Genomic DNA, 17,642 nt, shown 5'->3' on the forward strand with positions numbered 1-17,642 from the left:
TCACTACTCCATTTTCATATCATTGCTCATCACTGCAAAACCATCCTCAACTCTCGCCCTCTATTCTTCCCCCAGATCCCAATCCAACCTTCGCCATTCATATTTCCCCTTCTCCCCATACACCCCCTTCCATGCATCACCCCCACTAACCCTCCCAACTAATTCAATCCCCTCCATTACACCAAACTCCTCCCTACAACCACCACTTCCCCACCCCCGATCTCCCTCACTAAACACCAATGTCCCCTCACTAATCCCTCCCAAAATCAATGGATTCCCCACCCTCCCAACAAACGTGGGGAAGGTCACCAACCCTCTCCTCAGCTCCTTCCACATCCTTCTCCAAAGACGCAATCCAAAGCCTCTCTTCCATCCTCAACAACCCTCTCTCCTCCACCACAATCTCCCCTCCCGAATTCACCCCTATCTCCTCCACCAAATCCACCTCCGAAATCACCCGATCCGATTTCCACACCTACCTCTCCACCGTCTCCGATCCCTTCCACCGCTTCGACGACATCCGCAAACACGCCAACAAAGAGATCTCCCTCCCATCCGACACCGACGGCGCCGGCGAAGCACTCGTCGCTTGTCTCCGCGAGGTTCCCTCGCTTTACTTCAAAGAAGATTTTCGTCTGGAAGAAGGCGCCACGTTTCGCGCTGCGTGTCCGTTCTCGACGTTTGCAGAGAACGCTGTGTTGCAGGAGAAGCTCTCGCAGTATCTTGATGTGGTGGAGCTTCATCTTGTTAAGGAGATCTCGCTGAGATCGTCTTCGTTCTTTGAAGCGCAGGGACAGTTGCAGGATCTTAATGGGAAGATCGTGGAGGGATGTGCAAGGATTCGGGAACTGAAGGATACTGTTCGGCTTATTGATTCAGATTTGGTTGAGTCTGCTAGGCAGATTCAGCAGCTTAACGGTACCAGGACGAATCTGTTGGCGCTTCAGCAGAAACTTAGGCTCATATTCTATGTTAATCAAGCACTCTCAGCTCTCAAATTGGTTAGTGTTTGTGGAGTAGTTTCAATTCTCATTTAGAGAGGCGCATTTTAAGTTTTGGTGCTGTGAATGTTAGAAATTTTTATGGAGAATTGTGGAAAGATGATTGCAGTTAACCTTAGGTGGTTTTATTTTAGTTTTGTTAGCTTGTGCATTATTTCAGCTTTAAATTTTGAATGACGGCCAATGGAACACGGACTCCGACATCGATAATGTGAAAAATATAGGACACCAACACCGTTACATATATGATTGTATTTGAACTTCATTTATGCATTTATTATTAAAAGTTAAAAATATCCTAATCAAATTTATTGTCTTTACTTTTTCATGGATAATATTGGTTTTATACATGTTTAACCCTTGCGTATGCGATTTGTTTTGAAAAGTGTATAAGGTGTGTTGAATGAAAAAAAAAACAAATTCTTTCTTAAAGACTTGTCTAAATTGTTAGACACGTGTTGTATGAATGTCAAACGAGTGTCAGACACCAATTTAATGAGTGTCGAAGCAAATTAAATAAATCATTTATTTGGGAACACTTGTCTGACTTTTCCCACACGTGTTGTATGGTTGTCATACAAGTATCGGACACCAACGCGTGTTACACACTGCGACACGCCTACTCCTAGAGTGGTCCGTGCTTCATAGATAACAACTTTTATTTTTGACTGGTTGTTAGAATTGAAAGGTGTTGTGCTGTAAATGTGGGAACTATACTGAATAGGATTTGATGGGTTATGGAAATTTATGGGGGAAACTACTTGCGGTTTACTTACTTTGCTTTGTTGGAGTAGTTCTATGAGTTAGTTAATTAATCAATTCATGCAATGAGTTTCCTAGGGAATCACTTTGGCTGTCACTTGATTAACTGTCACACTTTGTTGATTCATTGTTTATCATTTTGATTGATTTTCCGATGTTTCCTTAATTATCGTTTGTTTTTATGGATTGTTATTGTTTGACAACTGGAAATCCATTTTAAGTTGATTAATTTTGCTGTGATACAGCTTGTTGCATCTGCAGATTGTGCTGGAGCACTGGATGTAACTGACGATTTGCAACATTTACTGGTATACTTTAACTGTTTTATGAAAATCCTATTAATATCAGGGTCTGTTTACATCCTTTATGAATGCAAATGTAAATATTAATTGTTGAGAGTGGGGGGTGAGAGATAGATATAAGGAAGGGAGAGAGAAAGAGAGGAGGGAGAGGAGAGAGATGAGATCGAGAAGAGAGAGAGAGAGAGAGAGAGAGAGAGAGAGAGAGAGAGAGAGAGAGAGAGAGAGAGAGAGAGAGAGAGAGAGAGCAATGGAGGGGAGAAAGATGAGAGATGGGAGAGAATATATTTTTAGTAGAAAATAAAAAGGTATTTTTGTAATTTTGATAGCTTGTTCTTGAGACAGAAAGTTGTTATATGTTTTAGTTTGAGTTTTTGTCCAATCCTTAGTCCCCAGTTTTGTCTAGTCCAATAACTAATTTTAAAATCAAACACAATACAATTAGAGTTGTGTTGTCCAGTCCCTCATTTGTCAGCAAATCAAACACATTATCATTCTTAATTACTTCCTATTTTCTTGATCGTAGCCTTAGTTCTGTTCTTTTCTTTTTGTGAGGACTATATGTGTTTGACCTATCATGACTAGGAAAGGATGTCCAACTTAAAATGTTTTTGGTTGGTCAAATACATCATTTGGTCCTTAAAGTTAGAAGTTTGTAACAAGTTAGTCCTTTAAGCTTTTTAAGTAACAAGTTCGTCTCTTTAGTTTGTAAAAGTGTATGTTGTTAATCTTTTAAAGAAATTCTGCTGCAAAAAGTTGATGTGTTTGTTATTTATATTTTATACTATGGGGCTGGAATAATGTTACCAGACCCTATTATGGATGGGTGATGTCTATGTAAAACTGCTTAGTTATTATTCTTATTAATGTCCGTGTAGATGATATCAATCAGTGTTTGCTGTGTGTGTTGATGATATCAATCAGTGTTTGCTGGGTGGGTGTGGGCAGCTGATATCAATCACAGTATGACTGAGTAGTTTCCTTTTATATTGTAACTGACATCAATTACTTAGCGTTGAACATAACTAATTTTCTTTGAAGTCTGTTAATGAGACATTCTACTATTTAATGTCAATGGGATTCCTGAAGGACAAGGAGAGAATTATATGCTAATTTTAGTCTTTTTTGTTTACTGTAACTTTGATAGGATGGAGATGAGCTCACTGGGTTGCACTGCTTTCGTCATCTTAGAGATCATGTGACAGGTTTTATAGAATCAATAAACAGGTAAACTTTTAGTGCTGTCCTGATCTATCAAGGTGGCATATGCTACTGTTTAGTTTCTCTTAGATTGTGTGTTCCATTAACCTGCATCTCAAAATTCGTTTGACAGTGCTTTCTACTGCTTTTCTTGATTTTTGATCACCCTATAATTTTTGGAAGAGAACAGAGTTGAACTATAGTGCATTGTATTGTTTTTTGTAGCATTCTCTCAGCAGAGTTTATTCGAGCTTCTTTACACGATGCTGCAGAATCAGATGTGATAATTTTATCTAAAGCTAAAGCAAGAGCTTCCCTTCCCATGAATGGAAAAGATGATGAAGTAAGATTGAATCTTCAATTACTTTTATCTTTAACACCTCTTTTTGGTTGTCTCTCTTATTTTATATTAATCTTGTGCTGGAAATCTTTCAAATCTTTACCATTATGTTTTAGAGGGGATACAGTCACCGGGGTTTCTTCATGTAAACTAACCTGGCACATTTTAAAATGAAAATACTGTTAGGTTGTCAAACTTGAGTTGAGAGTGTAGGTAAACTCTTGGAGCTTCCGTTAACTCGTGAGAGTATTCCTAATATAAAAATAATATTAAAAACCTAAATACGGCATGTATAATATATAATGTAATCACATTTACTCACTAATAGTTCAATATTCAAATTCATAATAAAGCTAAGTAGCATAAAGATTGAAATGCATAACTTCGAAGTTCGGTAGCCCGTAGCTCTTGAATCATTATACTAAACATTAGACAAGCACTACATGATACACATTAAAATAAGATTCATTGGTTTTCAAGCATATTCTAGTAAACCAGATGTGGCCTACTATCCTTAAATACAAAAATATTAACCAATTTAAGAAAACCCTAAAAAGAGGGAGTGGGGCATAGTCTAACAAATGCATTCTAGCATAAAGAAACTTCTATAACCAAATGTTTCAGCAATGAAGGCCGACAATATGGCCCAGCCTCAATTAAGGCAGATTTTCCAACAGTTCATGATATAGTACCATTACCACAATAATTATAATTCAACATTCTGATAAGTGATATTGGGCATAGCACTAATGAAAGAAGACAACAGCCTACATTTTGAATTACTGAGGAGATTATTTTATCTTTTTTAGTTTATGTTAATTAGGATTTACTGATTAGAATTAAGTTATGTATTTTAATTTATAAGGTTATTCAGCTTCCTTATCTTGATAAGATTAGGATAACACAATTTTGAAGTTCCAATTATTTTAGCATTGTTAGGATTAAGTCTAAATGTCTAATCTTTAGGTTGTATTAGTTTTTATCCCAATTCAACTAGGATTCTTTCTGCTGTTGTAGCTTATTTAAAAGGCATATGGATTAACAAAGTGGTTGGCTCTAGTGATTAATAACCATCAATTAAGGTTGAATCAACCGAGATTACCTAAGTTCAATCACTAGCTTGAACATTTCTTTGTCAAGCTTTACTTACCACACTGAAGAATACTGGATTACTAAAATCGATTTACCCTATGAATCTATGATTAAGACAAAGAAACAGTATATTTCTTAGTATTAGTAGCAGGATAAATGAAGGTCTTGATGATTCTTGATGCCTTAAGCACACTGATAAATAAGTTCATTGAGTACTTTGGCATTTAATCCAATGTTTGAGAAGCTCAAAGTCTCACAATGTTATGTGCTTGAATTTTGTTCTATGCGATATTATATTTTCTTTGTGCATTCATGTTTTGATAAGTTTTGAGGATGCAATTTTTGATCTAACCTCTACGTCATCATAACCAGGTAAAGTTAGAAGAAGAAGAAACAACTAATTTCAAAGACAGTCTTCTCCCTACTGTAATTGGCTTGCTTAGAACAGTGAGTATTAGCTGCATTTACTTTACTAATATTATTATTATTTATGTTAATTCAATTTCGATATCATGTTGTGGAAGTTAGTTTCGTCTTTGATTTATGAAAAATCTTTACTAAGATCCATTCAACTAGTTATTCCTTTTCTACTTTTGAGGATATGCTGTTCATTTATCCTTCATAATAATTTGAAAACGCTTGACATTTGATAACCAATAAATGAGGATAAGAGAAACAGAAAAACCCATCTTGAGATCCTGTACCATAAAATAGTACACAAAACAAACAACACTTTCCGTCTTTATGCTTCCCACGTGATTCTCCTGAAATTCCCCGTATCATTCTAATCGTCCTCTGTAAGAGTTGGAAACCTTGGAGTGGGAGAGTTAGTCTTGGCCATGTGTTATTTGTGGAGTTGGAAACAGCACAATTATAGTACATTAATTTGGTGGTGGTGGTTATTGGTTTCCTCATGCCATTTAACTTTTCAGCTTACTAACCATAATTTTCTGCAAGGCCCTTTTTGTAGTACAGAGTAGGAAGCCTCGTATAGAATACAATAACAACAACCAAGTTTTATCCATCTAGGTGGAGCAAGGGATATAAATGAGTAGGACAACTAGCCCTAACATGACATGCACTATTTCAAAAATAATAATTGTACTTATGATGGCCATTCCTGATGCGTCCCTTTTTGGTAGGGAGTTTGTTGACTTGGAATCAAATTTTTTATCTTTGCAGGGGATTATGCCTGTTAAATGATTTTGTACTGTTTTTCTTATCTTCAGGCTAAACTTCCCTCTATTCTGAGGATCTATCGAGACACACTAACTGCTGATATGAAGAGCTCTATTAAAACTGCTGTTGCTGAGTTGCTTCCAGTTCTTGCTCTCCGAGGTTCAGAATCAGAGTTCTTTTCTGGAGACAGAGCTGTAGAGGCAGATGGTGAGATTTTCTTTAGCATAACTGCTAATGTTTGGCTATCAGAAAATTAATTCTTATATATATGGGAAGGGATTAAATTTTACTGGTTTAATATTGTCACTGTTACGCAATTAAAAACTCAACAACGTAGTTTTTGTGTGGATCCAACCGTTGAATAATTAATAATTTGTTACATTAATTTTGTATGTGACATCTTAAAATGTAAATGAGTTTGTAATCAGATGATTCTTGTTTTCAATATATTTCAAAAGTGCATATGTTATTTTGACATATCTCAATGGCATATTGAACAATTTTACATTAACATGCAATTTGATTAATATAATAATAATTTTCAATCCAATGGTGAATTTTGAATTACATTTATACTATAAAATATCATTGATTGTATGTTGTAATTGTCCAAGTATTACACAAGTGTAATGTGATTCATTCTTTATATATGCTCTTTTCTGCTTTCAACTTTTTATTGTTAAATAATGACTCAGGTGGTGGTGCTTCGCTTGCTAGCAAGTTAAGGAGTCTGTCATCTGATTGCTTTGTCCATCTTTTGAGTGCTATTTTCATGATAGTACAGGTAATTTGTACTTGGCCTTTGTTGTGTCCATCTTAACTAAAACTCTTGTATATTTTTGAAATGTATTTAGTCTGAATAAAATAGAGGATTTGCATTAATGATTTCTTGCCAGTATTGCTGAGATGCATTGACACTGATAGACAATACATAAACTCTGCAACTAATGAAAATGTGAAAATGTCGCTATGCTTTTGAAATGTCCTGTAACTTGGTCAGTGGATAACTTTTTTGGAGGTTGGGGGTCTTCTTGGGTGAATTTTTGTTGTCCCTCCTACATTGAATTTGACTTGAATGAATTTGACTTAATTAATACAGCAATGAGTGCGTATTGTAATTCTAGTAGTATTAATTATGATTTTATTTGAGAAAAAATAATAAATGTATTATATATTGTAATTTTAATTGAGGCTTATATTTAGGGACACTTTTTTTCTTTCTTTCTTTCAAAAGGGAGCTTATATTTTGGAACATCCATGTTGGATGCAAATGCTCCACCTTGAGGGGGCATGTTGTGATATTGTAAAATATTATAAGTATGAGTTTAGATAATATCCCAATTGTATTTCTGGGATTCTTTCCTAGTTGTCTCTTTTTGGTTGATTCTATTCCTTAATCTTCAGGGATTGATCAGGTTAGCTTCATGTATATATATATATACATTTTACATTCTCCTATCCTTGATACATGAAAATACAATATACATGAAAATACAATTTATTTTCAATCTGAAGTCCAATCATTTTGTTGTATGCTACCTTTAAAGTGGTCGTTATGTAAAGTAACTGAGTGTTCATTTTTTTTCTTTACATTTGTGAGGTTCTGAAATATTGACTTATATCAACAAATATCACTTGAACATGAATGGAAATGCTCACCGATTTAGAAATTCTTGTATATTTTCTTGACAATCTTGTGAGTTTTGCAATCACATGACTCAAACTTTTCCACATGTTATTGTTTTTAATAGCATTATTTTGTATTGTATGCTGTATACTCTTTACTGCGTAATTTTTGTCTCTTCGGCACATCACACCTCATTATCAATGGCTATTGCCCAAGAAAAGGATAATTGGCTATTATGCCAACTTATTTTGCTAAAATTACGTGTTTTTATCTTCTTAGCTTCTTAGGGAGACTCATTGTGTTGGCTGTATCTCATGTACAAGCATATGTATTGTGTATGGCTACATCCATGTTACTGAAATTTAGCTTTCCAGTGGTTTGCACTTTATCAGCTGTTTTAAGAGAGATGTAATAAGATTTTTTTCTTTTTAGTGATTGCAGGCTCATTTAGTACGGGCTGCTGAAGTGAAAAAAGCCATTGAATGGATTTTGAGCAACTGTGATGGTCATTATGCTTCTGATTCAGTTGCTGCCGCAATTGCTCATGGTGCTGCAGCTGCAGAGATATCCCAAGAAAGCGATGTTAATGGCACTACATTTTTTCCGTATTCACCGCAGAGAAATGTTGCCAAGGGTTCCTCTTTTCAGGGAAAAGCAATTGATGCTGTGAGCTCCTCAAACATGTCAAAAAATTTCAGGTTAAATATAGCCTCTTTGTTTTAATACACATGTACTGGAAAGCTTTTTCTGGATTCTTTTAGTTTAAATGTGTTAAAAAATTGTGTAATTTGTTATATAAGAGTTAATTTTCCCTCGCATAAGCACCTAAACATACTACTCACTAGTGCAGCATTATATAAGTACAAGTCTTAAGTTAATAGAAATGATAAATAGTTGTATTGTAATAAGTTTTCTTATTGTTTTGTGCAAACAATTTTTTTCTCTTATAAATTTGAACTGTTCCATTCTTTATTGAATGGTGACGGTTAAATGTGGTTGGGCCTAACTCAACTCTACAAAACCGGCTTGTAGGGTGAGGATTGCCCCCACTTATAAGGACATGTTCAGGCCATATATTGTCCAATGTGGGACTCTTAACACACCCCCTCACGACCCCCTCACGACCAGGACTAGACAACTGGAGCGTGGAAATAAATGGTGGGTGGCCCGATAGCGGAAACCATAATAGGTGGCCCACCGGATCTTAAACCAGGCTCTGATACCATGTTAAGAAATGTGGTTGGGCCTAACTCAACTCTACAAAACCGGCTTGTAGGGTGAGGATTGCTCCCACTTATAAGGACATGTTCAGGCCATATATTGTCTGATGTGGGACTCTGGCAAATGTATTATATTGAATGGGAACTATTTATATGTCAAAAGCCAATTAACTCAAGTTTAATCTGATAGGTGAAGGCACACGGAAGGTTTTATACTAAAAACATTATAGAACTATTCTATCATTTAAAAAATTAGGCTGCAAAATGGGAGAAAAATTAATAGAAAAATGAGATGGAATATTACTAAAGGCCACTACATTCTGTTCCCTTAAGACTTGAGTGTTTTGCCTCTTGACTTAAGCAAGCTATAGTAATTCCATAGCTTGGATGTCTAGTTTATTTGGTACATTTTCTTGTAGCCGACATTATCTTTGCAAATATAATAACATCCATAACCTATGTTTAATCAGTATGTATGGTAATCCTCCTCTCAAATGTTTTATCTTATCTTCCTATTCTGCCCTTGAGTAATCATTTTTCTGTTTTAGAGGCTGCTAGGTTTCAATTACTGCATTTCTTTTTACTGATTACTGATAACTAATTGCTCTTATGTGATCTCCCCTCTTAAAAACGCTAATAATGGGGTCCTGTAAAATTGGTATATGGATTATATAAAATAAGCTATACTTAGATCTAGTATGCTTTCAGCAATTACTTGTGTTTTAGTTGCTGCCCAATTTGTTTGATGTTCTCAAAGAATCTGGTCCTAAACAGAGCTGATGTATTGCGAGAAAACGCAGAAGCTGTCTTTGCAGCATGTGATGCTGCTCATGGAAGATGGGCAAAGCTTCTGGGGGTCCGTGCTGCTCTCCATCCTAGATTGAAACTGCAGGAATTTCTAACTATTTACAACATCACCCATGAGTTCATTACAGCTACTGAAAAAGTACATATTTTCATTTTGGTTTAAACTTTAAAGTTTAGATACCAAATTATGTGGTTTTAGTTCCCTGATTTAACTACCACATTCAAACTAACAGATTGGTGGAAGATTGGGATACAGCATCCGTGGGACACTGCAGTCGCAGGCCAAGGCTTTTATTGATTTTCAGCATGATTCTCGGGTTGGTTTAAATTTTGTTCTTCCGCCATCTAATATAATATTTCCTCATAAAAAAATGTTCACCTCTATTAATATTTATTGCTTTGTATTTAGATGTCAAAAATCAAGGCAGTGCTTGACCAAGAAACTTGGGTGGAGATAGATGTTCCTGATGAATTTCAATCCATTATCAATATGCTTTTCTCATCGGATGCACTGTCTTCTGAGAACCTTAATGGTGTTGAAGAGGATAATTCAACGGGTTACCATGATATGGCATCTAACAATGTTGCCCAGCCGATGGCGGACACTGGACTGTTGAGCGCTGAACAGCATGTTGAGCAGGCTGATTCCGCGGAAGAATCTAAGAAATCACATAGAGGTCATAGCAAATCGGTTGGGAGTAACAGCACTGAGAAAGATCATAAAAAATCTGCATCTCAGGCTCTTTTCTACAAAGGTGTTGGTTATCACATGGTAAACTGGTAAGTTACCTAGGCTGAACTTCGTTTTCTCTTTTTTCCCTCTATTTTATGCAGCTTTTATTCTTTTTGTATTGTATTTACTGCTCTCTCTCTCTGAATAAGCTTGTGTAGGCATTCTTTTATTTTTATTATTACTATTATTATTATTATTATTATTATTATTATTATTATTATTATTATTATTATTATTATTATTATTATTATTATTATTATTATTATTATTATTATTATTATTATTATTATTATTATTATTATTTATTACAATATACTGATTCATGTCAACCTTAATATGGAGTTGGATTCACTTATATTATATGGTTTTGTCTCAGCTGTGAATACATTTCAAGTACTTTGATTTTTTCTGTTTGCTTCCAGTGGCTTGATATTGCTGAAGATGCTGTCAGAATACATTGATATGAACAACCTTTTGCCAACATTATCTTCAGAAGTTGTTCACCGTGTGGCAGAAATCTTGAAGTTTTTCAACACAAGAACATGCCAACTTGTTCTAGGGGCTGGTGCAATGCAGGTACTACTAGTATCATTCTTTGAATTTTTGGATCCTTTTAGATATAGAAACTATATTTAGAAATAATATGCATATATTTAGAGCAAAGTCCAAGTGGTCTGCAAAGGAAATGAAGTATTCCCCTATCTCTTTTAGTTGGACCATTAGTCACCTAGCCCTCATTCTCATTTCAATACAATTAAGTTTTTCTCAATTCAATATTTCTCGTTGCCCTTCACAGCCCAACACTCAATACCGTAGAGCAATGTTGAGATTAGAGAAAAAGAGAAGGCAAAAATGAGAGAACCTGCATGTCTTACCACTCTAAATTCCCTTTATTCTATAATCCTAACAAATGTTCATTCTATTCTAACAGAGATCTCTCTCTCTCTCTCTCTCTCCAATCCCCTTACTCCACGTGTCCCATTCTGTTATTTCTCCCCCCATTAATAATGGGCCTGTCATTAATGGTGATCCTATCAGACTTCAACTTATGTGTTAGTTATACCTAGGTTGGGGAACATCTATTGAGTCATATCAGCTTATATTTGTACTGCACTGGGGAGAAACTGCAGATAATGCCGAGCTCAGAATTTTCCGGCTTTCAAATAGTGTGCACCACTTCATCTAGGTATATTCTAAGTAAATGCTGCAGCTATTAGTTTAATGATAGAACAGACCCTTGGGTTATTTTTGCTTCCCTACTTCCTCTCATATTTGGGTGCCATTTCCCTCCAACCCCTAAGACAGTTTTGCTTAACTATCTTGATCCCATTTCAATTAACTTAGATCTTTGCCATTCTTTTGGTTTCTAATTTTTTGTAAGTTGTGTTCAGGTGTCTGGTTTGAAGTCCATCACCTCTAAACACCTGGCGCTGGCAAGTCAAGTCATTAGTTTTATACATGCTATTATTCCTGGTATAAATACGCACACCTATATTAATATTTTTGAATGTGTTGGTATTACAAGAGTTTATGACCTTGTTATTACATGTTTTAATTAAAAATAACATTGTTCTTCATTTCTGGTGTAAGAAATTCGGCAGATTCTTTTTCTGAAAGTACCAGAGACTAGAAAATTGCTATTGCTTTCAGAGATTGATCGAGTCGCACAGGTATCTACGTTATTCCTATTTCACCCTCCTCCATCCGATATGGTAGACTCATGTAGACGTTTGATTTTAATTGCATTTTCAATGAATTATTTTGCTGGAAGTATTATTGTTACTCTCTTTTCCTGCTTATAGGAGATGAAAATTTATGAATTACAATTCCTTGTATAAGGTGAAAATTTACTTAGTAGTTTATTAAGTTGAAATGCATTTTTCGTTTAATCACCCTTGAAATGATTCCTCTAATATCTCTACTTCCTTTGGGTGGAAAAATAAATATTGTAAAAGAAGGGGAAAATTAATAGATAATATTTGAGCTTGTAAAGTCTAAAGTGAAGGAAAATGGCCAAATATGGTAGAAAATGAACGTGAAAAGAGATATAAAATGGAGAGAAGTCTATGTGAAGCTTACAGTTAAATGCAACGTTGTATTCTACATAGTGTCGGTCACACAAGAAATTATACCTTTTTACAGCTTGTATGCATTAAAGCTGAGGGTCAATAGTTTGGATTTTGCAGCCTATGTTCGAATAATGATTTTAACAAAATGTATGGTAACAGGAACAAGGACCGGCAAGGAACTCCGAATGTTTTAGTCATGTATATCCACTAGATCATTTTTTTCTCTGAAACTTTTTTTCTTGATTGATTTCATCATGTTCAAATTCAAACTCATTATTCTCGTCATCAATTAAAATCAACACACTTATAAAGGCTTTGAATTGTTTCTGCATGTTTGAACTAGTTGAATAGTTTAGGATGATCAGCCTGCCTTACACAAATGGGATGTACAAATATATATGCAAGAGAGAATCTCAATATATTTCAGCAATATTAAATAGATAGAATATCGTAATTATGACTGTAATCAACGCTAAATGTCTTTGTTTCTTATTTTGATTTTGCCTTAAATTTCTATACTTCCTTTACTTCCTTTTTAATTTAATAAAAAAATTCTTTAATTTTGTTTGCAAGAAAACTTCAAAATATTATAATAATGCTTACTTTTGTAACATTTAGTACCTTCATCATATCTTTTCATTTCAGGATTATAAAGTCCATAGAGATGAAATACATTCTAAATTAGTTCAGATAATGCGAGAAAGATTATTAGTCCACTTGCGTGGGTTGCCTCAAATTGTTGAGAGTTGGAATAGACCCGAGGATGCTGATCCCCAGCCTAGTCAATTTGCTCGGTCCCTTACAAAGGTAAATAATTTCGCTGATCAACAGAGATGATTGTTATGCTTGGAGTTTATGTCTACATTTTTTACTTGCACACTGTTTGATATCCTTTCATACTTTATGATGATAGGCTTTTCTGTTAATACTCATTCCTGAAGTTTTTCCATATTTAGTTTTTGTCAGTTAATTTTTATTTGTAACTCTTTTCCTTGTTAATTACTTATTATTATATCTACTTCAATATGTGCATTAAGTTATAAATTAGTTCCCAGTCAAATTATTTGGTTATCTCACTGGCCTTGCTATCAAAACTATATTCTGTTAGAGTTTTTGATTTCGAAAGGACATCTTATTATTTTTTATCACTTCAAAATAAAAGATATACTCCTAAAAATGCTTGAACTATTAGGTGATGATCACAATACCCCAATATTGGTTGGTTAAATATGTTAGGCATTTGGTTAACTGCAAGTGCCTAGGGATTAAATCAGTTTTTGACAAATATTAAAATGGTATCTGTGAGGAGTCTGTTAAATTTATCTCTGAATATTGTGAGGACTGTAACTCAGTAACTATACTTCTTTTTTTCCTCAATATTGTGTGTATCTAACTTGTGTATAATTTATGTAGAATTCATTCTGAGTTGAGTATGCTGAAATTCATTGACAAAAATGGAATATGTAACTAACTTGATATGCTTCTAGATTTGATGGGATGGGTGCTTTTAAGTAGATTAAATTTTTGAGTTCTGCTCTAATGCCAAATTTGTCACCAAAGAAATCTCATAATCGGAAACTATTTATTTTGTTAATTTGATGTTAGGAAGTTGGATACCTCCAGCGTGTTCTATCTCGGACCTTGAATGAAGAAGATGTTCAGGCAATTTTCAGGTAAGAACCTCAGAAATTGTCTTGTTTCCTTTTTTTCTGACATTTTGATTAAAAAATGTGATATCAAATTTCCAAAGTGTATGGTACCCATTATTTATAATGTTGGGATGCTTGTTTAAACAGTGGGTATTTTATTGCTTTCTTCAGGGGGACTGACCGCCGGGTCCTGCCAGGTCTTAGATATAATTAGTTGATAAAGAAACATGGTTGTTTTGAAACGCTTGAGCATAGTAATTTTTAGAAGTTTGTTATCTAGATATGAATATTACATGCAAACTGATATATTTAACTATCATGTAACTTCCCAATCATCTTTTGGACTGATATTAGTTCTGCCAGTTAAATCTCTTGGATTTGTATTCTTGTATATGATGAATTCTGAAGTAATTTTTTTTCTTCGTGTTTTTCCATTTAAAGGGAAAGTAATTACAGCTGCTGCCTTCTTGGCTTATAAAGAAAATTGATTTTATAATGTTAACATCTAACATATGGATTCCTACAGTTAACTCGAATTCTCTGTTTTCCAGGCAAGTGGTCGTTATCTTTCATTCACAAATTTCAGAAGCATTTTCAAGATTTGATATAAGCACTTCACAGGCAAAGAATAGGTATTTATTTTTCCCAAGTTATATTATTTGGACCTAAATTTTTAAACTATTAAGAAAGCATTCATTTCTAAAAATTCTTCCTTCTTGCTAGGTTATATCGGGATATCAAACATATTCTTCAATGTATACGGTCATTACCATCAGGTGATTTAAGTAAATCTGATACCCCTAACTGGGGTCAGCTGGATGAATTCTTGGTGCAAAGATTTGGTAATGATGCTGTTCAGTAAACTGTATTGTAAAGTAACAAGTCATTGCTTATGTGGGAAGGCTAACCTACTTTAGAGGATGTGGGGGTGATTTAAACCTTCTTCACTCTGCATTTTTTTGTAACACTAAGTTGAGGTAATATTTTCGTTAATGAATTTTGATTACTTATATGAATTTATGCGTGTGCATCATTGTTATCTTTTTGATAACTACAAATTTGAATATAGAGAGTGCCATGTCGGATTTGGAGTTGTTTCAATTTCAGATGAAATAATCCAGCTTTAGTGCTATGAAACTATAGTCTTTCTTGTAACAATATTATGCATGACTTTTATTTAGGGTGTGTTTGGTTGGAGGGGAGGGAAGGGATTCTTTTAGACTGAAGTTTTTTGGTTCAATTATTAATAGGGTAGGGGAGGGGAACAATATCCCTCCAAAAGCCAATTTTTCTTTGCAACAAATTACTAGGCGAAGATTGTTTAACGATAACACATCAAAATGAAAAAAAAAAAATTCAGGGGAAATGCACACCAGAAACAACTTCATATTTTCTTACAGGTTTGGTTGGTTGACAGTTAAAGTGTTAATTTCATTTGTATTTGGTCGATTGGCTGATTTATTGGGTTAAGGGTTAGTACTGGTAAATGATAAATAAAACAATGTTATTCGTTCAGGGTGATACAGTGGCTAGGTGTCAGATTTCTGTTTGGTTTTGTTTGTTGGATGGATAATACGTCACAGAAAAACTTGAACTTATTTTTGTTTTCTGAAGCATATTTCTGGAAACAATTTCTACCCAATTGGTTAATTGTATATATTTGCAGCCTTTCTGTTTTCTAATACTGATTTTGAATTCTATTATTTTTCAGGTCTTTGTTTGGTCTATGGTAGATATACAAGGTAATGTATCATTTATGGGCATTTTGTAGCTGTGATTGGTCATTTTGCAGAAGTTTTGTAGCGGTCTGTTGATATTCAATTCTTGGTTACTGTCTCATAATTGTAATGCTTAGCTGAAAATAGATATGAATTTACAGTAAATGAGTGAATTTTCTTCTTATTCTCCTCTTCTTTACAGCCATGAATATTATTAATACATCAATATGTACATGATTCGAGATATCTAGTGAGATTACTTAACTATATGCTGTTAGAGGGTGTACTTCGGTTCCCTTAATAAAGAAATCTCCTTGGTATTCCTTGAGTAACGAGACACTTTCAATGGAAGAATCCTTATTTTGTATATATGTACATTTTGTAAACCGGTGACAACCAGTGAAATTGACAAAAAGATATGACATTTGCCCTAATTAAAAAACAACTTAATGATGCAAGGGATGCCTTGAGTGCTGAAAAAGAGTGCATTCTTATAATCATAGATGAAAGTTGGATTCTTTGAGAAAAAAATGCAAAGTGTTAAATTCTTATTTCTTGATTGAGTAAAAAGTATGTTGTTGTATCTTAGATAGATTTCAACCATATATTGGTCATGTTCTTTTCTTAAGGTGTCAGGTTGATCATTTAATCAAATTTGTCAAAAACTCAGGTAGAGTTTGCTTAGATTTTGGTCTCTGTTATGGCTCATTTATGTTTCGGTCTTACTCTTCTTCTCATCGGTACAGGCTTTTATCATTTTCATTCCATTAATATAAAAATCAGTTTTCTATGGAACATAAGAACCAGTTACTTTTGAATATGAAATTATAGTCCAAGTGCATGTTTGGCTTTCTGTTCTGGGTCCCTCAACTTGAATGGAAAAATCCTTAATTTGATCTTCATATTTCACAACATGTGGTTTTTATTCGGGTCATCATAATTAATAACAGTTATTCGGGTCATCATAATTAATAACACAGTTGTGATGCTATAAAATTTGGGAGGATTAAAATATTAAGAGATTAAAAATTTATTTTGAAAATTTAAAAATAAAAAGACAATCATTTTGAATAAAATAGGAGATTAAAAAGTATACTTAAACCTAATTTTTAATATTTAAAATCAATTTAATATAAATTAATAATATGATTTACTTTTTGCAATAATCACATTTTCAATTAAAATTTCATGATAACCATGGTTTTCAAGAAATTACCCAAATTACCAGGGTTTTCAGGGTTTTGATTTAAGTAGTGAGCCATCTCATATGGCGCCTTCACTCAAAATGTAACCTAGGTGTCATATGAGATGGTGTGTACATATAATTTTTGTGAAGCGGAGCCATCTCATATGGTGCGTAGTGAACCATCTCATATGGCGCATTCACTCAAAATGTAACCTACGCGTCATATGAGATAGTGTGTATATGTAATTTTTGTGAAGGGGAGCCATCTCATATCGTGCATGAGTGTATTTACATATTTTATAAATAACACTCAATTCCTCCACCATTCTTCATATGGCGCATTCACTCAAAATGTAACCTAGGTGCCATATGAGATGGTGTGTACATGTAATTTTTGTGAAGCGGAGCCATCTCATATGGTGCGTAGTGAGCCATCTCATATGGCGCATTCCCTCAAAATGTAACCTATGCGTCATATGAGATAGCGTGTATATGTAATTTTTGTGAAGGGGAGCCATCTCATATCGTGCATGAATGTATTTACATATTTTATAAATAACACTCAATTCCTCCATCATTCTTCACACATATTTTCACTTTTTAATTTTTTTTCATGTCATCTAACATGGTTTTCAAAAGAGAAGGAGATATTTGTTTCTCGGCTATCAAACCTCCGATTAAAAAGAAATTTTGAAACATCTATTCCATGGACCATCTTAAGAGGTCATTGATCAGATGGTTAGACGGGGATATCTAAGAT

The 17,642-nt window shown here is 34.2% G+C and overlaps 1 protein-coding gene across 2 annotated transcripts; it reads left to right on the plus strand.

The window, feature by feature from the left end:
• The first annotated feature begins 10 nt into the window (after window positions 1-10).
• LOC131629546 (vacuolar protein sorting-associated protein 54, chloroplastic-like) lies at window positions 11-15,942 on the plus strand. Of its 2 annotated transcripts, none has more exons than XM_058900328.1 (19): window positions 11-1,001; window positions 2,009-2,071; window positions 3,210-3,289; window positions 3,488-3,605; window positions 5,067-5,141; window positions 5,924-6,080; window positions 6,569-6,657; window positions 7,942-8,198; window positions 9,495-9,666; window positions 9,761-9,844; window positions 9,937-10,307; window positions 10,683-10,836; window positions 11,652-11,733; window positions 11,851-11,930; window positions 13,020-13,136; window positions 13,935-14,002; window positions 14,530-14,610; window positions 14,702-14,955; window positions 15,690-15,942. In XM_058900328.1, the coding sequence occupies exons 1-18, from the start codon at window positions 270-272 to the stop codon at window positions 14,838-14,840; spliced, it is 2,919 nt and encodes a 972-aa protein (XP_058756311.1). In that variant the 5' UTR covers window positions 11-269; the 3' UTR covers window positions 14,841-14,955; window positions 15,690-15,942. The 2 variants fall into 2 exon arrangements, with proteins under 2 accessions (XP_058756311.1, XP_058756310.1); XM_058900327.1 differs by having other exon boundaries at window positions 12-1,001; window positions 12,975-13,136.
• The last annotated feature ends 1,700 nt before the right edge of the window (window positions 15,943-17,642 follow it).

The sequence above is a fragment of the Vicia villosa genome, unplaced genomic scaffold, assembly GCF_029867415.1.
Source record: "Vicia villosa cultivar HV-30 ecotype Madison, WI unplaced genomic scaffold, Vvil1.0 ctg.000579F_1_1, whole genome shotgun sequence".
NCBI lineage: Eukaryota > Viridiplantae > Streptophyta > Magnoliopsida > Fabales > Fabaceae > Vicia > Vicia villosa.

Bases quoted from the DNA above. Each gene is read 5' to 3' on its own strand.
- LOC131629546 (XM_058900327.1), top strand. From the start codon at position 270: ATGGATTCCCCACCCTCCCAACAAACGTGGGGAAGGTCACCAACCCTC. The intron at 3,290-3,487 runs GTAAACTTTTAG...TGTTTTTTGTAG, and splicing joins TTTATAGAATCAATAAACAG to CATTCTCTCAGCAGAGTTTA. The intron at 5,142-5,923 runs GTGAGTATTAGC...TCTTATCTTCAG, and splicing joins TAATTGGCTTGCTTAGAACA to GCTAAACTTCCCTCTATTCT.